This window comes from Notothenia rossii (genome assembly GCF_949606895.1).
Source record: "Notothenia rossii genome assembly, chromosome: 9".
In the NCBI taxonomy this organism is placed as follows: domain Eukaryota; kingdom Metazoa; phylum Chordata; class Actinopteri; order Perciformes; family Nototheniidae; genus Notothenia; species Notothenia rossii.
This window is the reverse complement of record NC_136907.1, coordinates 12347220-12370814: the sequence shown is the minus strand read 5'-3', so window position 1 is coordinate 12370814 and position 23595 is coordinate 12347220. Positions and strand designations below refer to the sequence as shown.

At 40.7% G+C, this 23595-nt stretch overlaps 2 protein-coding genes across 4 annotated transcripts in view; one reads left to right on the top strand and one right to left on the bottom strand.

Moving 5' to 3' along the window:
• Positions 1–17923, bottom strand: part of LOC307020307 (replication protein A 70 kDa DNA-binding subunit-like) — a 42102-nt gene extending 24179 nt beyond the window's left edge. Inside the window, exons 1-10 of one of the 3 annotated variants that reach the window (XM_079651550.1) lie at positions 17789–17923; positions 17258–17305; positions 16961–17036; positions 16631–16736; positions 16450–16541; positions 16264–16362; positions 10628–10964; positions 8339–8441; positions 7991–8059; positions 2338–2530 (exon numbers count right to left, since the gene is read on the bottom strand). In XM_079651550.1, coding sequence (XP_079507676.1) covers positions 2338–2530; positions 7991–8059; positions 8339–8441; positions 10628–10964; positions 16264–16362; positions 16450–16541; positions 16631–16736; positions 16961–17036; positions 17258–17305; positions 17789–17821 — 1156 coding nt within the window. In that variant the 5' untranslated portion in view covers positions 17822–17923. The remainder of the gene's footprint in view (positions 1–2337; positions 2531–7990; positions 8060–8338; positions 8442–10627; positions 10965–16263; positions 16363–16449; positions 16542–16630; positions 16737–16960; positions 17037–17257; positions 17306–17788) is intronic. The other 2 variants (XM_079651551.1, XM_079651552.1) reach the window with 2 other exon arrangements.
• A 247-nt stretch (positions 17924–18170) lies between these two features.
• smyd4 (SET and MYND domain containing 4) lies at positions 18171–23238 on the top strand. The gene is made up of 10 exons (XM_079651549.1): positions 18171–18429; positions 18706–18850; positions 19078–19167; positions 19545–20514; positions 20847–21092; positions 21342–21544; positions 21668–21815; positions 21925–22041; positions 22750–22873; positions 23030–23238. The coding sequence occupies exons 1-10, from the start codon at positions 18293–18295 to the stop codon at positions 23151–23153; spliced, it is 2304 nt and encodes a 767-aa protein (XP_079507675.1). The 5' UTR covers positions 18171–18292; the 3' UTR covers positions 23154–23238.
• Positions 23239–23595: the final 357 nt, after the last annotated feature.

Genomic DNA, 23595 nt, shown 5'->3' with positions numbered 1-23595 from the left:
TTGAATGCCTTTCCTCATTTTAAACCAACATTTGAACAATTTAAAAAAGCTTCTTTTTTTATTGCATTGTTTACTTACTTACTACTGCAGTCTTCTTCATTGCCGTTGTTACAGCATTGCAATTTCATTTCCGCCATCTATTGAGTTATGTGTTGTGTTGTGTTGTGTGTGCACATAACAGGGACCCACATGTAAAAGCATTGCCGAAAGCACTACTAGAGGTGAAATGCTCCACGGGGCCCCTTTAAATGGCAATGATTGAATTAGTGTTACTTCATTTTCTGTCCATCATCCCATGGTGTCACAACCATGCATTAAATAAAATGACTGGGCCTAATTACAATATAGATTTTGCAAACCCGTCATTCTCTAAACGTCATCCGCCAGACTGCCACTTCTGCTAACCTTTCTCTAAACTCTCCCTCTCCCCCCTCCTCCTCTCTTGCTCCGTGTCTGTGCCTTTTTAGCCCTCGATAATTCCATTATGATTGAGACGATGTCACCCACCTCTGAACTCCATTATCACCACAGGAACAGGCTGACAGTTCTCATTACCATGTTATAATCCCCTATTTAACAAAGGAGCAAGGAGAGCGGTAGTGGGGAGAGAGTGAATGGAGAGACAACAGATGACACACACAGGACGTGTAACGCTGCCCTTCTGCGAACACACTCCATCAGGTAAACCCTCTCAGTGCATCTAAACAGTGATGCTCCGCTGGCTTACATTGCTCATAGTTTACGCTCATTTAGTGATGCAATATTACTGCTCGGAATGTAAACCTACATGAATAAGTTACAGTATGTGGTTGGCATTTCCTAGCCACCATTAATTTCATCTCTAATATGGCATGTTGAATACTTAATTGCAGCCCTATACGATGCAAAGTGAAGTGCAATTTCCCATCTGGGTGTGTGTGATAAAATGAAGAAACTGATGGATGTGGTTAGAAATGCGTCAGAGATTGCTCTTTAAATTCTGCTTCACTATAATACTCACTGGCCATTTAACTTTGACAACTTCTCGAGGCTTCTGTACTTTTCTGCTCAGACTGGAATATGATTAAGTCATTATGTGAGTATTTGAATTAAAATGTGTGTCTATTTCATTTTGTTTAAGCAGCAATTACAAATATTTCTTAAAGCTATCATTATTAAGTTGTTTGGAAGATGTAATGGCCGTTTAATGACACCATCAGCTTTAAATGGGTCCTTATAAACCTGTACTGAAATCAAAATTATACACATTTAAATAATGCCCTACTTAAAAATAAGCCATGTACTTGCATACAGACCAATAGCAGTTTTAAAAAAAGACACTCTTTGCCACAACTACAGAAACATCACTGTCACAGCGGGGATAGTGCTCTGATCCTCAGAACAGTTGAGCAGGCGAACACTAGTTTAATCCCGCCATGACCCCCACTGCAGTCAACATGCCGTCGTGTCCTTGGGCAAGACACTTCACCCCAAATTGCTCCTGTGGGTATTGTCCACAGCATTGATGTATTGCTATCTAATATATGTAATGTAGAGTGTTAAAATAAACGCAATTAATTATTAATATTAGTATAATACCTGTACATCATCTCATTAATAACAGAGAGCCAATCACACGGTTTTTCTACACATCGGTCGTCTCAATTTACCTGTCACCGAGATAAGACATTTCTCTCAGGCACATAGGGCAGGCATTGCAACTAACCTTTATAAAAACAGTGAATGGAGCATTATCCTCGTTGTATCTCTACTCTTTCCAATATGTCTGAATTAACCTTCCCTCTGAGCCCATCATAATGGTACAACTGGAATGAGCCTGTCTATTAGCCAAACATTTAATCTATCATTTGTAATTGTCTGAATTGATAAGAGTAGATATAGAGATGACCCAGCCGATACCCCAAATGTTCTAATACTGGCAGCCTGACCATCCGTCCTCTGGGTTATAAATTGGGCCACATGCTTTCTATTTTTCCCTGGTAAAAGTATTTTAGGTTTCTTGGGTAACACAGTTGATGAATCACGCTTCGCACTTGTTTCCACTGTTCACAAGGTTTGAAGAGGGAGTGAGTCACCTTCTGAGCCCGAACCACAGACGGCTGATTGGTTGTGACACATATCTATCTTAATCAGTTGATTTAACTGTTTTTGAGACAGGATTGAAAACCATGTGCTTGAGAGAGAGATGTCAAAACAAAAACCTTGATCGGCCACACTTCATTTGCATTTACCGTTCCCTCTAACAGACCTGCTATCTCACTCTTACCTTTTTATCTTTGAGTGGTTGAATGCTAGAAATGTATTCATCAATTCTCATTGATGAAATTCTTCTCTTACCAACAATGGTGTCTGTATCTCTGTTCTCCAGCTCTGCAATGGGCACAAAGTCACAGTTCACTGCGGGAATGCCCTGACTGTCATCACATGGCACGACGGATGAGTCGGCCTGGAGGGTCATCTCGTAGTTGTTCTTCAGTGTGTTGAACTGTTTGTTAGCTACCTTCAGCGTAGCCTTAGTGATGTAGTACACCTACAGAGAAAGGATGAGCAAAGTCATCAAATCAAAGCTGATCAGACTGATTATTTCCTGTGAAGTTAAAGCAGCGTGAACCAATCGATTGGGTAATCACTTTATTGATCCCACAAAGGAAATTATTATTTTATAAAAGAGCCACGCAAAGATCTTAATAAGAAAGGAAAAACCTTCAGGTCTTACTAAAATGTGGTGTCATATCAGGCCCATCACTTCTGTAATTCACCAGAAAATAAGCAGCAGCTGAGAGCAAGTCTGCTAAACAGCAACATGTAAAACTCAATATGCGAGGCACACTTCTTCGTTTACTCCCCCAACCCTCCAATATTAGAGGGTATATACCCTCTATCTCTCTGCCTCTGATTTTAGCTCTATGACTTGTTTGCTTTCCTTCCCCTCTCTCTCTCTGATTTACCCCACACAGAGATGAAGTTAATGTAATAAGCATTCTGGCCACTCAGAGCCAGTCACACCCACTCACTGTTCTGTCAATAATCCGATCACGAAGGGAAGACGGATTCATTCCTTTATTTATCTTTGGAGGGCAGAGGGCACAAATTGGATGTGGGGCTGTTGGGAGTCCCTGTCAGCGGCTGATGCCTGAGCCCGTGTGACGAGCAAAACGATGGTCGGGGTTAATTGAGTTATTAAGCTCTGTGGACACACAGAGCTGAGCAAGAGCTTTAACATGTGTTCTACCTGTTGTTCATTTCCAAATGGCATGTTCAGGGTGAGCACCGCCCATTTTAACAGCACGCACTGGAAACTTATGAATATGTCTTTATTATCAGGCTATGTTCCAAAATCATTCAAAGTAGCAGTGATAAAACCGCTTCTTAAAAAGCACAACCTCGATCCAGAGGTTTTAGCCAACTATAGACCTATTTCTAATCTTCCGTTCCTCTCAAAAATTCTTGAGAAAGCAGTCGCAAAACAGCTGTGTGATTACTTAAGAAACTATGATTTATTTGAAGATTTTCAGTCTGGCTTTAGAACACAACATAGCACAGAGACAGCTCTGGTTAAAGTCACAAATGACATTCTAATAGCCTCTGACAAGGGACTTGTCTCTATTCTTGTCTTACTCGATCTTAGTGCTGCATTTGATACTATCGACCATGATATCCTATTGCAAAGACTAGAGCACTTAGTTGGCATACAGGGAACTGCTTTAGGCTGGTTTAGGTCTTATCTATCTGAACGCTCTCAGTTTGTACGTGTCAACGATGAATCTTCCATGCAAACCAAAGTTAGCCATGGAGTGCCACAGGGCTCAGTGCTTGGACCTATTTTGTTCACCCTATATATGCTTCCGTTAGGCAATATTATAAGGAATCATTCTGTAAACTTTCATTGTTATGCGGATGATACTCAACTATATTTATCAATCAAGCCTGATGAAATTAATCATCTAAATAAAATTCAAGACTGCCTCAAGGACTTAAAAACGTGGATGACCTTACATTTTTTCATGTTAAACACGACCAAAACTGAAGTTATTGTACTTGGCCCGAAGAATCTACGAAACAAATTATCTAAAGATATATTAACTATGGATGGCATTAATTTGGCCTCCAGTGAGACTGTAAGGAATCTTGGTGTTATATTTGATCAGGATTTATCCTTTAACGCCCACATAAAATCAATTTCAAGGACCGCCTACTTCCATCTACGTAACATTGCAAAAATCAGGCATATCTTGCCTCAAAACGATGCAGAGAAACTAGTCCATGCATTTGTTACTTCAAGGCTGGATTATTGTAACTCCTTATTATCAGGGTGTACCAAGAAGTCAGTCAAGTCGCTTCAGCTGATTCAAAATGCTGCAGCTCGTGTACTAACCAGAGTTAGGAAAAGGGACCACATTACTCCTGTTCTGGCTGCCTTACACTGGCTCCCTATAGAACACAGGATAGAATTTAAAATTCTTCTTCTCGCCTACAAAGCCCTTAATGGGCAGGCGCCATCTTACCTTAAAGAACTCATTATACCCTATTGTCCTACTAGGGCATTGCGTTCCAAGAATGCAGGGTTGTTGGTTGTTCCTCGAGTCTCTAAAAGTACAATGGGAGCCAGAGCCTTTTCTTATCAAGCTCCACTTTTGTGGAATCAGCTTCCAGTTTGTGTTCGGACGGCAGACACCCTATCCGTTTTTAAGAGTGCGCTTAAGACCTTCCTTTTTGATAAAGCTTATAGTTAGGGCTGATTAGATTCAGCCCCTAGTTTTGCTGATATAGGCTTAGTTTGTCGGGGGACATCTTACTTCTTCCTTCTCTCTGTCTATACCTGTGTACTCTCATGTTCCGATTAACCCAGCTTCCCCAAATTTCTTTCTTTTTGGTGTCTATATACGCCGGGATCCGGAGTCATGGATGATCCTGCGGTCCTGTGTCATGGATTGCGAGTCCTGGATCTTGAGTCGTGGCTGCGGTCCTGGATCATAAGTCCTGGATGGATATCCTCGTGGATTCATCTTCTTATTATACACACATGCATTTCAAAACATTTGGACTACCTATGTTGCAAATGTATTATCTTTTCAATTTACACACGGCATCTATTGCACGTCTGTCCGTCCTGGGAGAGGGATCCCTCCTCTGTTGCTCTCCCTGAGGTTTCTCCCATTTTTCCCTTTAAACTGTGGGGTTTTCTTTGGAAGTTTTTCCTTGTACGATGTGAGGGTCTAAGGACAGAGGGTGTCGTATTGTCATACTGATATTCTGTACAAACTGTGAAGTCCACTGAGACAAATGTAACATTTGTGATATTGGGCTATATAAATAAACATTGATTGATTGATTGATTGATTGAAAGGCCATTGTTTCTTGCATGAACAATAGCCTGAGACCATTGCCAACGTCCTTATTGAGGAAAAAAGGTGATATATCTCCTTGTTTGCCCTCCTCGAAGTATACCTCTTCTGACATTTTAATAATAATAATACATTTTATTATTAGGCGCCTTTCATGGCACCCAAGGACACCGTACAATTTGTTAAAAAAGAAAGAAAACGCTAATAGGCCACAAAACATGATAAAAACACAAACAGGAAATCATGGAGGAGACAGTCAAGTGGACACAGATGGAACATATAATGGGGAGCACTACAGTGAGTAGGCAGATTTGAACAGGTGGGTTTTTAATTGGGATTTGAATATGGTGATTGTGTCTGACTGTCGGATGTGCGGGGGGAGGGAGTTCATGAGTCAGTGCAGCTAAAACGCCCGGCGAGCACCCATGGTGACGAGGCGTGGGGTGGGGACGGTTAGCACACCAGTAGAGGAGGAGCGGAGGGAGCGAGAGGGGGTGTACTCCTGAAGAAGGTCAGCCAGATAGGGGGGGGCAGGTTATGTAGGGCTTTGTAAGTGAGCAGTAGGTTTTTGAAGTTAATCCGGGATTGAACCGGGAGCCAGTGGAGTTGGATGAGGATGGGGGTGATGTGTTCTTGGTGGCGGTGATGATCCGGGCTGCAGAGTTCTGTATGATTTGTAGTTTATTGATGAGCTTGGTGGGAATGCCTGAGAGGATGGCGTTACAGTAGTCGATGCGGGACGTGACAAATGCATTGACCAGGACTTCAGTGTTTTGATTGAGAAAGGGATGGGCGGAGTCTGGAGATGTTGCGTATGTGGAAGAAGGCAGTCCGGGTGATGTTATTTATGTGAGGTGAAAATGAGAGGGAGCTGTCCAGGATGACACCAAGGCTCTTAACTTGGCCAGAGAAGGGGATGGAGTAGCCATCAATGATGAGGTTGGAGGCAGGGGAGGATGAGGTTTTGGAGAGGGTGGTTTTGGTGCCAACCAGCAGGGCTTCGGTTTTGCTGCCGTTACTTTTTATCGCTTTTTTATTAATGCCAGCCTTGTGTTTTTTGTACGCAATATTCTGGTATACTGTGAACATGACTTCAAACTTCGAAGACCTGAAGGCACACGTTTCATTTAAGGGCAGCACTTATACGTTTTATTGTTAAAAGGAATTCTTAAATATGAATTATTTCTTAAAATGTGTTAGTATTTTAGGGATCCCTCTATACAACATAACATTATTGTGTAGTTGTTTTTGCAGGCCTCCAGCATCAGTGTCAGTTGCATAACCTTAGCTGGAGCTGGACAGTAAAGCAGATCCTCGCTGACACAGGGTCTTGAATCCGGACCCTCGGGATGAAAGATGATCCTATTAACAAATGCTATCTCCAAGTTCTTTCTGAGAAATGACTGTGCGACGAGATTAAAATAATGATAATGTTCCATTGATTTTGATCCTAGTCCATATGATAAATACTAGAAGAATCCCAAAGGATTTTTTTATTATTTTATAAAGCCATAGCTTATCTGCAGATCTTGTGTTGTTAGGCTTTCAAAAAATACAAATATATATTACAACAGTCATTTGAAATCAAAAAAAAAAAAGTGGGTATTCAAATATGTGGGCCTTTGAATAAAAAAGAAGCCTGAGCAAATGTTTCGAAGATTTTTGTTGGTAGCTGTAATTCTTCTTCTCTTTACTTGCTGTAAGTACCGTGACTACAGTCTAAGAGGATTGCAAGTCTGACAATGAAGTAGATGGAGATGATGTGCCTAAAATGTGTTGTAATCATCAAGGAAGTAAAAGTGCCAGGACACAACATTGGCAATAAATCCCCATGTGACTACCAGGATTAAGACACCAATATGAACAAATGTAAACTGTGCATTTCTCCGCCCCATTGTTTCCAGTGTTGAAAGTGATTGCTTCGCTTCTAATATGTAGAGAAGGAGTGAGCATATTGACGTAAAATAATAATTATCTCTGTATCGAATACTAATGCTGGAATAGAAACTTTATAAACACGTCCTCCATGGAGAACACAGCCTGCTGGACTGGTAGCCATTTCAATACATTGGTGATAGATGTAATATCAGCAAACAAAACAATATCAACACATCAGAAGTTTGTTCCCACTGTTCTCAGCATACTCCTGGCCTCATATATCTTCCCAAATGCTGTAAATGTCTCAAATATATAACATATATTTCAGTAAACTACGACATAATAAATCCCTTCCACAAAATCCTCTAATACTTGCCTCCAGCTCATTCATTGGTCAGAAGTCCTGAAGGCATTAAAGGATTTTGCAGAAGGGTTTGTTAGGCACTCTTTTACCTATGATATATTAGTTTGAGGCGTTATCCGCATAAAATATGGATAACTGAGCTTAGAAGCTTACTCTGCAAGTTGTTTGTGGATTTTTACAGCCTTTAGATATTGTCTTAATGTTGTCCACTTCATCAAAGAAATGAAATGGCTGCGATGCTTCAAAGCTCCTTCTGAAACAACGCAAATACAAACATTTCTTTCCAGCGTTCGAAGCTGGAATAATAATGTGTAACAAAAGAACTAAAGTTTATTTAAGGGAAGAAACTCTTATCACATCTAGTAAGGATGGGTGTGGGTGAGGGGGGGGGGGGTCTGCTCACCTTGCCTTGCTCCACTAGTGAGAAAAACTTGTCCACTTCTTTGTTGAACGCTGTGACTTTGATTTCTCCCTGTTGAGCAGCACATTTCCATCAAACAACATTTCGTTACATGGATAAAACCAAAAACAGCCATGTGTGACATGACATGTGTTTGACATGCAGGCCTCTCCACTCGTCTACTCGTGATGATGTTGGTGATGTCGTTAATGTTGTTAATGTTGTCAGGACTTATGTCTTGAATGTTGTTGTATTATTGTTGCATTGTTTTAAGTGTCGGACCCCAGGAAGAGTAGCTTTCGTCAAGAGCAAAAGCTACTGGGGATCCTTAAAAACCATAAACATACTCACACTCTCGTCCAGTACTTCAAAGGAGAAAAGCCTTCCGTCTCCTCGAGAGTTACTCCAGGTGCGGATGCTGGACTTGTTGGTGACTCGGACTCTGATAGTCCATCTAAGAATACACACAGAGCGTATCATAATGAATCAGAGCTTCCAAAGCATATGTCAACAAAATAAGGTAAATCACGCAATGTGCAAAAAGTGATGTTGACGGAACTTAGCCCCAAATGGCCTTGGTGAAAACATTGAAGAAGACATTTGTTGCATACGTTTTTTTTCAAATATTTGACCTGCAGGATGAACGAGAATGCCTTTAAATCAGATTTATTTTATGGGTATTCACGATATTACACGTAACTATTAAAAAAAGGATTTATGTTCTTCAACTTACGGTAATTAAAAGTGTAGAAGTTTTCAGGTCAAACCAAACAGTGAAGAACGCTGCAGAGACAATATTAAAAGCTTCTTTTTTTGTTAATGAGCATCACAACTCTTACATAAGGGAACTGGATGAGTGTCTCCTTTTTTTTTTTTCAAAGTTTCATAAAAGAAAAGAAGAAAAAAGACACCCAGCAACTTTCTTTTCAAAGAGTGAACTAGGGGTTCATCTGCCAACTCCGGGATGCATTTCAAATATGCCTCTTGTTCTGTTTTTAACAACAGCCAGCCTAGCTCGGCAGTTTATGCAGCAGTGAGCTTTTTGACTGCGTTGATAATTGTGCAGTTGAGGATATTCATACCATAACTTTGCCTGCAATTAAATCCCCTATCATGAGAGCAGCTGCTGGCCCAGAGTGAACCTCATTCCCTGCTCAGTATGGATAAGACTGCTACACCACGGTTTATGGCAGCCAAAAGCCAATTATACTCTGCTCTAGATGCTATTACTTAACAGCGGCAGAACGGGATGAGAAAGCTGTGCAAATGGCCATATAAGAGCATGTACACAAACACAGCTTGCCACACACCCGTGCCTTTCTTTTCACGCTAACATACGTAGCAGAACACAGCTGCTGAAGCAATCGGTTTTTCTCACTGTAGGTACTCCCCAACTTCAAAGTTAGAACAGTCATCAGTTTGTTACAACACCTAGAGGCACAGTTAACTTTACAGCTTGCAATTTCAAACTGGGCTACAATATCAGAGTTCATACATGAGAGAGAGCTGACAGGATACCTTTAGTTCAATCTGGGTAAATACATCTCGCTATACGGTTCCCTTGTCTTTTGTGGCCAATTTGAAGGCGAGAGACTTAAGCTAAATGAAAAGATAAGAAGCAAGACGGGAGGGGGGGGGGGCAGCAGTAAAATTAAACCCCGGAGGAAGTAAAGAAATTGTGAGAATAGAAGGGAGGGGGGGCAAAAACGAGGTTGGCCAAATCCCCATCAGGGCAAATAGCAGAATCAAAACCTCAGCAGCAGACAATAAAGACCCAGCAGCACCTGCCGTTAAAGTCTACCTTTCTGAGGAAAGATTGGTCATTTCATTTCCATGCAGATGGGCTGAGTGCCCACGCAAAATCCATACACACATACACACACACACACACAAGCATATAGGCATTGGTAAAGAACAACTGAATGCTCACGCAGGCATAGAGATACACATTTTAAAAAATGCCCCAAAGTGATTCTCTGAAATAGCAGCAAACAGGAAAATAGAGGAAAGACTACGAGGACATTTTTATAACGAGTAAAAGGAAAAAAACATTGTTTACCTAGAATCTTGGAGGAAATGCATACATGTCAGCTTCCTCACAAAGTTAAGTTTTGTTTAAAGGGGACCTATTATGCAAAATCCACTTGTTCACGTCTTTTATACATGAACATGTGTCCCCTCTGTGTAAAGACACTCTGAAAGTTCCAGGAAAAAAGATTCGCTCACTTTTTGTCCTATTATTATTATTATTATTATTATTATTAGCCAATCACCAACTAAGGTAACCCCCCCCGTCCTTATCACCTGAATCTCCTCCTAGAGCACCATTGTGTTCTTTTTAACCAAATATCTCTCAGAGGGGCGTGGGGAGGGGCTCCTTATTTTCATCTAAATTAACAGACAGAGAATCAGAACTTTTGAAACAGGGCTGAAACAGAGGGGATTATGGGTAATGCTGCAATGATCTGTTTGGTGTTTCGAGCCAAACACTTCAGAGACATGTTTTGTATATATCTGAGAACTATAATATATTGATGAAAAACAGTATAATAGGAGACCTTTAAAGAATTTTAGAACTACTGTGCATGTACTGTATGTGAAAACGGTCACATTTAGAAATGGACACACACTTAAACTTACTTGCTTTGGTAAGGGTTGAGGTCTTCTATTGGAATCACTTTTGTTGAAGAACCTAGAGAAGTGCTGCCACCCTTTGTGGGTGTAAACTTCTGAGGGGAAGTTTCCATTGGCGAAGCTTTCATTGGTGAAAACTTGGAGGTTGAAGCCTTCATGGGTGACGCCTTCATGGGTGATGCCTTCATGGGTGATACCTTCATGGGTGATGCCTTCATGGGTGACGCCTTCATGGGTGACGCCTTCATGGGTGACGCCTTCATGGGTGATGCCTTCATGGGTGATGCCTTCATGGGGGACTTTCCCACAAAACCACTTCCCTGTCCTCGTGGAGGAGAATGGTCTGCAGGGAAACAAAGTTAGATCGTTCCTGAATATTTGTACTCCAAATGTACAAGATGAAAATCAAATAGTGATTAAAGATTAATACATTTATTGAGCAATTACACTTTTCAAAGCTTAAAAAAAAAAATCTAAATGTGGAGCCTGCGTGGCCCACAATGCAGACATGCTCAATCTGAAGCTGCTTTCCCAAAATATCATCACTTTCTTCCACTTTTGGCACGTTCTGCAGCTGCCCTAACAAAGTGTGTAATGCTGTGTACAGTATGTATATCATTGGGAAATACTACTTTATCCAAATAAGGCACCTTTGACGTTGACTCTCTTGCTCACATATCTACTGTAATGCAAATTGTGACCAGATGCACTTGTACATCCAGGTATTTCAACAAATTACATAGAACATACTGTGTTCTTACTAAATCTCTTTTTGTTTGGGGAGTTCTTGAGTTGCTAAATAACCTCCAAGCACATGCAAAAGTTTTCATGCACAGTAGATGAGGTTAACCACTTAATTTGATGATAAGGGTACGTAACTGGTAGAACACCTACTGGATTTTCCAAGAGGCAATGTGGAATTAATGAAACACTCTAAAAATATATTTTAGCGATTATAAAACATTAGTGGTCGAACTGTTATCTGATCATTTGAGCGGCAGCCAAATGATAAACTGCCTGAGAAAATTAAACTCTCCGCACACATCTCCCTGTAGAGTTACTAATTTGTCAAGTTTGTGCCAATGAATGAAACCGATTTTCTTTTAGGGTAATACTGCCCATCGATTATTAAATGTTTTAATTACTTTACCTACAGTATGCCTTTTGGTCATTGGAAAAATAATAATGAAATATCCGAATATCAGTACTGACATCAAATATACATTTCTAAGTACATCATTCCTAACCACATTCACGAGTCTGTGTCAGAGTGAAACAAAACCTTTAGAGGGTATTATACTTATATAAAGGTCAAATGAATGTTTTAAATAGGCAGTAATGTCTTTAGCAGTATGAATACATGAGGAAGCCTTCACTTGTATACATAAAAATACAAGTAATATCTAATCAATAAAACTCAAAATGTTACAGTATGCTGTTACAATGAATTAGTAGGTTGATAATGTTTTTCAAGATTAGGTAGGTGTGCACTAAATCCACCTTACTTTGACCCAATATAAAAAAAATCACAGACCAACACAACTACAAAAGCAAAGTGAAGAAAAAGTTCCCATTGTTTTCTAAATAGATCATCTTTTATATGTATTTAAAAAATGACAATGCCAGCAAACTTGAACAACTCCGACCGGCCTACAGAATTGCAAGGTGTTATTCTCGCCTCCCACAATAGCGTTGAATCAGCCCCATCAGCAGTGACTCAGGCTCGATAGTTGGCTGTTGTCAAATTACATTTTGCTCAATTTCGCATTTTGGCTTGAAAGGCGTGTCATATTGAGGAACAGTATTTGAGGGGAAGAATTGTCAGGGATAAAAAGGCGCAATTCCACAGAGACCACTCCGCTGATATAAGCTCCTGTTCTGGAGCATAACAGCAACTCACCTCGATGATACCCTCCCCTGTGTGTGTGTGTGTGTGTGTGTGTGTGTGTGTGTGTGTGTGTGTGTGTGTGTGTGTGTGTGTGTGTGTGTGTGTGTGTGTGTGTGTGTGTGTGTGTGTGTGTGTGTGTGTGTGTGTGTGTGTGTGTCTGTGTGTGTGTCTGTGTGTGTGTGTGTGTGTGTGTGTGTGTGTGTGTGTGTGTGTGTGTGTGTGTGTGTGTGTGTTTCATGTATCCTTGGGGGAATCACAGATTGAACAGCTATTTTCAGGCGAGGGGTAATTAACATCAATATTCATACACACGCCATTCGGATGGAGTGTTTAAAGGAAAGAGGCATGTAGTGAAAGAAGAGACGAGGTGATGATAGGCGAGGACGGGAGAAGAACAGAGCAAAGAGCGGGGCACAGAGATTGATCAAGAATCCTCATTTTTGGTGATTAAGAGGAGTACAGAGTCCTAATATGTCGGCCACTAACGTATTCAACGCCCCCCATTTGAGGAGAGTGGTTGATGGTGAGGATACAACAGGAGCAGAGAAAATTAAAAATATGTAGACAAGGAAAAGGCCATAAATAGAGAAAGTGAATAAGAAAGCGAGAGCGTGTTCAGAGAATAAGTGGCAAAGTGTAAAGAGTTGTGAGGACAAAAGAAACCTGCAGATAATAGTTAGTAATGAATAATGAATCATTTTTTAACTGCACTTCAGCGAGTGCAGATCTCTTTTTAGAATTTAAATATCATCTGCGAAGCAGTTTTAAGGTGCTCTATTTCAGGGGTTGCTGCTGATGAATATTTAAATGGGAACACAGAGACGTCAGTGACGACTGTGTCATGACCTTTGGCTCCACACCTAGTGCTTACAGACTAGTTTGTTTTAAAACAATACAGAATATTAATATTGGTAATATTTTTGTATTTAAGGCAGAACAATGTCACTTATGACTGACAGAGATTACAAGTCATCCATACATTAATAATAAATGCTGAAAATATTTGAAATGATTCCATCAAAGTCTGCTGACATCAGGGGGAAATCCTCTCAGTCCGCGCTGCCAGAGGTCAGGCTTCCCTGCAGATCAGAGCCCCCGTGGCTGATAGGGCGGGCTTTACATTCAGCTAATTACGCTTTCTCCTCTGGACCGTGATCTGGATATTGATCAAGTTCATCATTAAGGATGATATGTCTCAGAAAGGACAAGAAGGAAGGAACCAAAGGTGTATCCTAGGTGGAAGTATTTTTAAAGGCACAGCAACACCATTAAGTCAGAACCTGTTCGTGCTTGATCGGCTGATCTGATTGGACAGTACATGAGCAGACGGTGGACAGTTGTAGAAACAGCTATATTGTAAGACTTAGTAATATTATTGAATAATTGTAATACTGTACTGTACATTGAACATTTTTCATGTTTATGCTAAATGATTATCCGTGTTTATTCTGAATCACATAATTAAATCCTAACAAACTGCTCCAACTGGCTCATTCAGGCACAATGTTTATCCTAAAGAGATTCACAGATTATTTGTATTAGTCTGTTAAATCTAGCTTGAGCCTGCTTAGGATAGACACACCGTCACGGAATAATGTTTTACATGATTGGGCTCTATGGCTTGTTATATTATTTTAGTAATCACCACATGTATTTGTGTATTGATGTTCGTTTTACAATGCTCTAATGCAGCAATAGATCTGTAATTGCTGTTGAGGAATCAGGCAGACGATGTGCGTCATGAGGGGTAACCATCTCTTAAAATCCACATCATCCAGTTAAAACCATTCCTCCATTTTGCAACTCTGCTTCCTTCTCTCTCACATTCCCTGTTGGGAGGAGCTGAAGGACTGTGAAGAGGCTTGAACCCCGACTCTGATAAAAATAGGACCCTACCCAGTCTTAACACTCACAGCTCATTGGAAACAAATCATGTGTGGCACTTGAATAATATTTTAACGGCACACAAATGTATCGCATTGCTATTAACAAAAACAAAGTAATTAAACACATTCAGTAGGAGATACGACTTACTAGTGAGACATTATGCATAAGGCTTGTTTTTGGCTGTAGAAAAGAATGCAGGAGTGTTTCATCAACAGAACAATTAAATAGAGCAGCCAGTTTGATGTATTTGGCGCGATCTCTGAGGTAACACGATTCAAAGGATCTAACGAGGAAGTTGGATGAACTACTTAATGCAAAGCCTCATCTTTGCTCAGTCAAATTAGTTGACTTTCTCTCTCCCCCTCTCCCCCTCCGTCTGCCTGTGCATCGCTATGAGGGGAATTCAGTCCACAAAACAATATTCATGAAGCCATGAACTGGAGGAGCCATCGGCCCACACATCTGCCTCAGCCACAACACACACATTTACACACATGTGCAGACAAACACCTACAAAGGAACAATATATACCAAGCACTCATTATCCACCCACATGCCTACATCCTCCACTGAGGAGGACTATTGGGTATGTTTCTGCCACACAACAAAATCAATGCGGATGTTGAGAGCAGCTGGTGGTAGAAAGCAAGTGAGTGAAACAAAGACTCGGCTAACAAAAGAGCACCCAATAAAACACAGGCTATATGATACATGGCACCAGCCGTTTTGGCAGAACACCAACCATCATTTTGAGTTCCCATTCTGTTATAAAAAGCTGACTGGTGGTAAAACAGTCAAAGGTGTGAGTTATTGTCTCCACCAGCTGCAGAGGCCAGTGGATAAGATAGTTTCCTGCTCTGATAGGTGAGCAATAAATAAGTGCAAAGTGTGATATGAAAATAGAGCAAAGGAGCCGCAGTCTTCCATTACATTGACGTTTGCTGTTGCTACCTCCACCTGGTTGAATACCATGCTGTGCTTTGTGATCCGGTTTCATCTTGTTCTTAACTGACGCTCAGTCTACTGAATTTGAACACTGAAGCTCGATGAGTATCAAAAGAATGATGCCAGGATGATATTTTTAGTCTATATTCCCGGTTAAAGTTTGGTATGGTAAATGCGATTGAAAAACAAAGACTTTGTTTGTGTTGAGGAAATCAACTGCAAATCTATCATCAGCAATGTTCTTTCCAAGGGTACATGGCTCCCTCTGTTGGTCACATGAGAGGTTGAGTATTGAGATTTTCTATAAAATAACAGCCAAACGAACAACAATCTCATCAATCCTAAAATATCCTGTTATTGTGCAACTCTCATTCAATCACTCCATATTCACAGTGCAACAGAGATGAATAATGACGGTCTTAATAAGAAAAATCAACTAAATATGTTGAGATCTGAGAAATGTAATAATTGATTTCTAAAAAGAAAAACATTTTATTCCTAAACGATGGTGAATAAGTTATACATTGAAAACTACACATTCAGAGTAAATGTCAATCAAGAATTCCTTCTGCATGATTTCAGAACAAATCATTTATTCTGTGACTTCTTGTGAACAAAACTGTATTCACCTCAATCACAGCCCTTATGCTCAGTGCTTCTAACTCAGCTAAATGAAGAAATTAGAACTTGTTTACATCAGTGGGGCATTTAATGACTGTAATCTGTGTAGCAAATGAGTAGTATCAATCTAAATGACATGTAATATCACAAACAGAGGGCCTCTGGAGGCATTGTTTTGTTGTGTTTGAGAAAGATTTATTCTAAAGTCTCTGCCTTGCAAGCAGTGGCATTTTTGGTACTGTCAATACTTTACTGGCTTCAAAACACTAAACTACACGATAGCTTTAAATAGTACACTCACTGCTTTTGTTCCATTTAGAGGGTCCAGGTTCTGCTGCAGATGGAGGGGAGGCCGGGACAGAGGTGCTGGAGACAGACTCCTGTGAAGATGACGTCTTAACTGCAAGTTCAAAAACACCATAAGGAACATGAAAGCCATTTTGAATGGATCCTGACTTCATGAATGTGCATTTAAAAAAAGTCATACCAACTGTTTCATATGGAGTGGGATCTCCAATCTTCCCTCCAGTTTCTTCGGCAGACTGCAACATCTCCATGTCCAACAAAATCACCACAGACCTGGAAGTTCAAATATGTCTAAATTAAGGGCAAGAACCAAATAAATATAGAAAAGGAATCATGGAGGAAATGCAAATGAAAACACATACCTTCCATCTGCCAATTTATTGTTGATGGACCTCTTCAACAGAAACACACTGTTAGGTACCAGGTTGTCTTCTGTCAGATTGTTTAACTGTGTAGCCAGTAGGAAGGCTACATTCAAAACACATACCAACATATTCATGTTCATTCCAAAAAAGATGACTCAACTGATTTATCCATAACTGGTTCTAGATTATCTCCTTAGGCATGATTTTCTTAAAAAAGAGACCGTATCCAATTCAAAACTAATTCTTGCTTAATAATTAATGACATTACAACTTGCTTCCAACATTTCAAACCCACAGTCACAGACTTGGCAACTACAAGATACTCACAAGACCAAGTGTGCTGACCATCACTCATCCTTAGCCGGTACCTGGGTGGAGAGCCAGTAGACACCTGACGGATGTTCTGACAAACACAAATGGAAAGCAGGATTTTATAAGTACAAAAAACAAGGCTCAACATTATCACACTCATTTGACAGTAACATTAGAAATCCAACTGCCCTGTGTACATAGTACAGTAAACAAAATATAAACATTAATAATCTTCATATAAGCATGGCTGTATTTACTGTATAGAGACAGCACAGACATTAGAGGCAATGCAGAGAGTGAGAGTTTACTTACAAGTATCTGCAGCACGGCATTTTTCACCTCTGATCCTTTTACCAGGTCCTAGACAACAACAAACATGGTTAGTATCTGTCTGCTTCCTGGCCCAATCCTGTCCCATGTCACATTACCATGCTACCAAAGTTACAGTAAAACATGCATAAGAGATTAATGAAGTGGCAAATACATGTACCGCCCCTAGAAGGTAAGCGTCAACAACATGGACACCAAATGTTTAGGAAGAATTGGTCAAATAGTGAGATTTGAGTCACAACACATAAATAAAGCGTTGTTTTTGCGTCAATATTTGAATACATGAGGCAAGCTTGTATTTATTTAATACCATTAACACAGAAAACTGGCTTTAAATAACATAAAACGTTTCACAATTTGGTAGGTTAATGTTAATGTTGCTTTATATTCAGCTGTCAAAACAAAATCTCATTAGCTGACAGTGCTAACGGCTGCAGAAAAACGACGGCTCGAATCTATTACTATTTCAAGTCAATAAAATAAACAGTGTATTATATTAACATGTACGCTTACTTCTACTGCCCCCTTTGTGAGTGTTACACTCATTTTCCCAGGTAATGTGCTTCTCAAAGCCAGCAGACTTTAAATTGTGTTGTGCGTAGCCAGGTAAAAAAGATGGTAACCTATCGCGAGAGAAGAGAAACCGACGATATTTGCAACACGTATTTTTTCGGATATTGAACATTTATGCCTTCAAAATAAAGTACAGTCGGTCAGGAATTATGAAACGCAACTAACATTTTTCAAAACACGTAAGGTTAATTAACAAGAACAAAAAAGTCTGGATATTTTAGACTCAGTATGCAATTATGATATTCATACATTGCAGTTAATCACCATTGTTCCCTTTGGCTTAGATGTTAGGGTATTATTTTGAAGGTTGGGATCGAAAGTTGTCTTTTCATCTGCGCTACCTTGACAGTTGTGCTCTGTATGCCGCGAGCACGCGTGAAACGAAACTCAAAACAAACCCAGAAGTATCGTCCGGTCGGTGCGCATGTGGTTTATTTGTAGTTCATGATGGATCTTCCATGCATCCAGTGGCAAGATTATGTTGCACAAAAATGGACCGTACTCGACCCCGAGCTTAAGGAAAAGTTTACAACCCTGCTTGAAATAGATGATGTTTTCAAATGTAGCCTAACTCTGACAACGTGAGTAGCTAGCTTACTGCTGTATTTAGCTGCTTGTGGGTTTAAAACGTATAATATGAGACCAACGTTACTAACTAAATAATGGTTCATGAACTATCTAAAAGTACTTTGTATTAAGTATTTGTGAATATAATCTTGTTTTTCAATTGGGCCATTTAACTAAACTTTGCTAATGTACATTTAGGGTTTAGAACCCAGAAGCTTTAACTCAAGTTTTAACATAGTAGGCTTCTTGATTTGTAGGCTACTTAGTTTGTCTCCATTTGTGTTTTAAAGCCAGGAGGATCTGGACTTCGTGCAGTCAATCTCTGCAGCATACTCCGTACAGAAGGAGGCACAGCAGGCAGCAACATGCAGGGAGAGGGGAAACTCCAGCTTCAAGATCAGAGACTTCACTGCAGCTGCTCTGCACTATTCACAGGTGAATAACACATATTACTCTATTGATCCCTATGTGCCAGAAAATAAAAACACAATACATTGTGTTTATATCAGTCATGGCTGAAGGAATAATATAATGAACATGTAAATTGAATATATTTTGAGAACCCCATTGTTTAAATTAATTTGTGATTATATAACATGACATGTCTAACTGTCAAAATAAATACATATTGACATCCAGTGATCTCCCTCTCGTTATGAAAGGGCATATGTGTTAATCCTCTAAACTCGGAGCAGCTGTCTCTCTGCTATGCAAACCGCTCTGCTGTTCTCTACCATCTGCAGCACTACCAGGTAAGAAATAATAAGAAAGTGTGGCACTTGCTGTATCATTAAAGCCTGTTTAAACCAGTTCTGCTATATGTGTGATATGTGTGAAAATGGGCCTGGGGAAATCTAACACATTGTGTCACCATTGTGTGATCATCAAACGGTGACACAATCAAAGCTGTTCACACTAAAGTCCATTCATATAGCAGATGCTTTGCAAGAGCATATACATAATGTGATTTGAGATTAAAGTGCATTATTTACAAGGCCACCCATGCAATATATATTTGGAGGACAGGCAAGCCATTACATGACATGTGTTCAGGGCATATGTATCTCCATTAAAATGTCCATCATCTTTATATTTAGCTCACAGTTCAATGATTCTTATTATCCCTCAGGATTCCCTTGAAGACATTGACAGAGCTCTAAAGCACGGCTATCCCTCTCAACTTTCACACAAACTAGAGGACCGTCGCACACAATGCCTCAGGCACCTCTCTGTAGATCAAAAGGGAAAAGACAGTCCTGCCTCAAAGAATCCTAAAGATGGAGGAAAAGGGACATCTGTTGGACCTCTTTCATTTGGGATTTGTCCTCAAGCTGCTGTTGGCTTCAGCCCGGAGAAAGGGCGACACCTTGTGGCTGCGGCGAGAATAGCAGCTGGGGAGGTGCTTCTGCATGACAGGCCATACAGCTGTGTCCTCATACCAGGGATGGAGGAGGTACAACGTAAAGGAGGAAGGCAGGATGCAGAGGGAGGAGTGGAGCACCGGCGCTGTCACAGGTGTTTGACTGAAACTCTGAGTCCTGTGCCGTGTGAGGGCTGCAGCTACACCCGATACTGCTCCACTTCCTGTCAGCGAGACGCCTGGAAGGAACATCACCAGTGGGAGTGTTCATTGGGAGCAGATCTGAGGGTGATGGGCGTGATGTCACAGCTCGCTCTGAGGGTCACACTTAAGGCGGGGTTGAAAAACATCCAAATGGCCAAGGAGCCAATCAGAAACGAGCACACAGAGCCAGAGTCCAGGGATTCAAAGCCTCCCGATCCTTGTGCTTCACATTACGGTGACACTTATCGCAGCGTGTTTCACTTGCAACACCACCTGAATCGCCACAGCCCTTGTGTGCGTTTCCTGAGTGCGATTACCATAGCAACACTGTACCTAAAGCTCAGCAAGGCAGGACCTCCACCTGCATCTTGGGACCTTAGTAGACCCTTACAGGCAAACAGCCATCCCCCAGGTGAGGAGGGAGGCACTGGAGCAGCTTGGAACTCAGAGCTGTGGCTGATGGGAAGTGTAGTCCTGAGGCACATGCTGCAGCTGAGGTGTAACGCTCAGGCAATCACCACCATGCAAGAAACAGGTGAATTGAGTTTTGTCCGAGTGAAAAATCAAGACTTAAAGTCAGACACATTAAAGCAGTTTGTTCACATCTTTAGGTATTCAGATTGTTATTATAGCAGAAAACAAACATTGACTTTTGTGAAGTTAGAACCAGTGGATTGGCCATATGAACTGATTATCTCAACTTTTATCTATTCTTTTCTGTTGGTGGACTCATTTTGCTTTACTTTAATTGTTTCAATGGTACAATCCACAATAGATGTATGCTCTTTTAATAAGAGCTTTATCTTCAGCTTTGAATGTTGTCTAATCGTAAATTGACATTTTCTTTCTCGTTCTCGCATCTCACAGGAGCGGAAAACTCACCGGTGCAGTCTAGCAGGGAAATTCGCATTGCGACGGCGATGTTCCCAACTCTCAGTCTTCTGAATCACTCCTGCTGTCCCAATACCAGTCTGGCGTTCAGCACAGGAACACATCTGTCTGCAGACTTCAGTGAGAGTGTAGCTGAGAAGAGAAGCAAAAAAAGCGGAGTCACTGTCACTGTCAGAGCAGCCAAAGATATCTCTCCTGGACAAGAGATCCTGCACTGCTATGGTAGGAAAATGTCTTATTCTGCTCCAAAATCATTTTTAGGGTGCTGACCAATTTCATAACATACAAATCTGCATAGAAAAGCAGTACCTTACATATAGTATGGATAAAACCATGCTGTTTGATTGTTTTGTTGTAGCTTAAACACTGACATTATACAGCTGAAATGACTGTGCTTTCAGTTGGCAGTGTTATTCTTTAATAGTGTGTTATAACTGGTGCTGTAATAAAGCCCTATCCTCCCTCCCTCAGGTCCCCACAGCAGGAGGATGGCGACCCAAGAACGCCAGTGTCTCCTGCAGGAACAATACTACTTCCTGTGTCAGTGTGAGGCCTGCACGCTGCAGCTGCAGTCAGAGGAAGAGGACGGTTCAGAGGGCAGACTGCAGTGCTCAAGTGTTGGAGGCAATCCACAGTCTGGACTTTTGTGTGGGAAGTGCAAAGGATCTCTCAATGTAGGTATTCTTAAGGGTTTTTGTGGATTTTCTTTCGTGCAATCAAACATGATTAATTGTCTGAGTTTCTCTATCTTTCTAGGGATCCATCCTTAATCATTTGAATTGCTTTATGATTTTCAGAGAAGCAGCGAGGAGAGAGGAAAAGGATTCATATGTTCCCAGGCATCCTGCGGTCACTGTGTGGCGTTTTCTGAAGTGAACCAGAGGCTGCAGGAAATGAAGCAGGACCTGAAGAAGGCTGTGGACCTCATGGAAAGAGAGAGACCAGGTAATTCTGAAAAACTGAAATGTAAATGTAGATACAGTAATGCATCACTGCCATTCTTCCCTATGTTCTTTTTTACACCTTCATGTTATTCTGCTCCTTCCTCCGTCAGATGAGGCTCTGAGACTGTTGAGGAGGACCCAGAGTCCGTCTGCTCTGAGCCTCGCAGAGACACATCCGTTACAGGGGGAGTTGGAAGATGCTATGGCCAGAGCGTATGCTACCATGGGTGAGAATAATAGTGTCTGTGACCTCTGTGGTGAATACACACCTGCTGTTGAACTTTTACAATAACAGAACTCTCTACCGATTGGTTGAGCATCTAAACCTTCTGAAAGTTTGCCACCTGAAAAGTTTTCTCTCAACGTGCACTCTGGGGATTTGTTATATCATTCTGGGCTGGATCTGGCTCAATCAATAAAACATCACATTTTTCAACAGCATGTCATAATTCAATAACAATACCAAACAGTAGGGAAACATACTGAAGATTTAAAGAATAATTCATTTACTTATTATATAATGTACCATTATTATTGGTGCTTTTTTCAGGCAGATGCTGTTACACACATATACAAACTGTATCAAGCATTATCATTAATGTTATTTGACCTCCAGCAGTTTATGTGAAATGATTGGCCCTGGCAACTATTTAGCTGTGGAAGGCTACATTTTTTAGTCAAAGATAATCACTCTGAAAAGGAAATTGTATTTTGTATCCTGGCATACTTGACTAGAAATGTAGTACTGGCCAAGCACACTGATATGTTGATGTTTGAATCAGCTGAATTTCTTAACAGTGTACTGTAATGCTTATATTAAATATGAAGGAAAAGCCGAAAAACAATAGCGGAATTATCAGACACGCTAAGGTGTCAAATGTGAATATTTTTGAACTTTTGCAACCCTCTTACTGGGTGGTTTATTTTTCCTGTAGGCCATTGGAGTAATGCTGCCTCACACCTTGAGAGAAGTGCCGTAGCTATTGGGAACCAGTACGGAAAGGAGAGCATTGAACTGGGTCGACAACTCTTCAAATTAGCCAAGCTTCACTTCAATGGGTGAGTGAGTTGTGCAGACATAAAGTAAACATTTTCAAGGTGTGTCGTTTGTTTCAATGTCTAAACAATGTGCAACGGTTCTGCTGTGTTCTTATTTTCACAAACATTATTGGTAGAAAAGAATAGTTCTGTATTGCTCTCCTGTCCTTCTCCCAGTGGTGTCAGAGGCCCCGCCCTCTCTGTCATCCCCAGGGTCAGAGAACTGCTCTGCCTTCACTGTGGCCCTCAATGTGAAGAACTACAGGAGCTGCAAGCGATGGAGGACTGTCTAACAGCATAGTCTTACATAATAACAAGAGCGGAAATCTTTACTGTATATTTTTTGTTTTGAACAAAGTCTAAGTAAATAAAGATCTGTGAACGTTTCTAATTGCGGGCCTTGTGTGCTTTTTAATGTATTAAGAAATTGAGATATATCACTGTTTACAAACACTTGAGGGTATGTACAGGTACCTTTATACTGACATACTGTTTTGGAAGTGACGTGCATATTTTCAAAGCGTCTCCATGGCCACAGGTATAGATTCAGTTAATCGTGGCTCCATATGCTTCCATCATCAATTTCAATTTCATGCCTCAATGGAAGTATTGAAGTGTGAGGCAACTTACACACCGGTAACAAAAAGGTTTACACCAAGTTAATCAATTTATAAAATCTGCAACTGCCCTCAGCCACATACACAGGTGGCCCTCTGACCTTTAGGTGGCAGCATTTATCCACC

Bases quoted from the DNA above. Each gene is read 5' to 3' on its own strand.
- smyd4 (XM_079651549.1), top strand. From the start codon at position 18,293: ATGATGGATCTTCCATGCATCCAGTGGCAAGATTATGTTGCACAAAAA. The intron at 18,430-18,705 runs GTGAGTAGCTAG...TGTGTTTTAAAG, and splicing joins TGTAGCCTAACTCTGACAAC to CCAGGAGGATCTGGACTTCG. The intron at 18,851-19,077 runs GTGAATAACACA...TCGTTATGAAAG, and splicing joins CTGCTCTGCACTATTCACAG to GGCATATGTGTTAATCCTCT.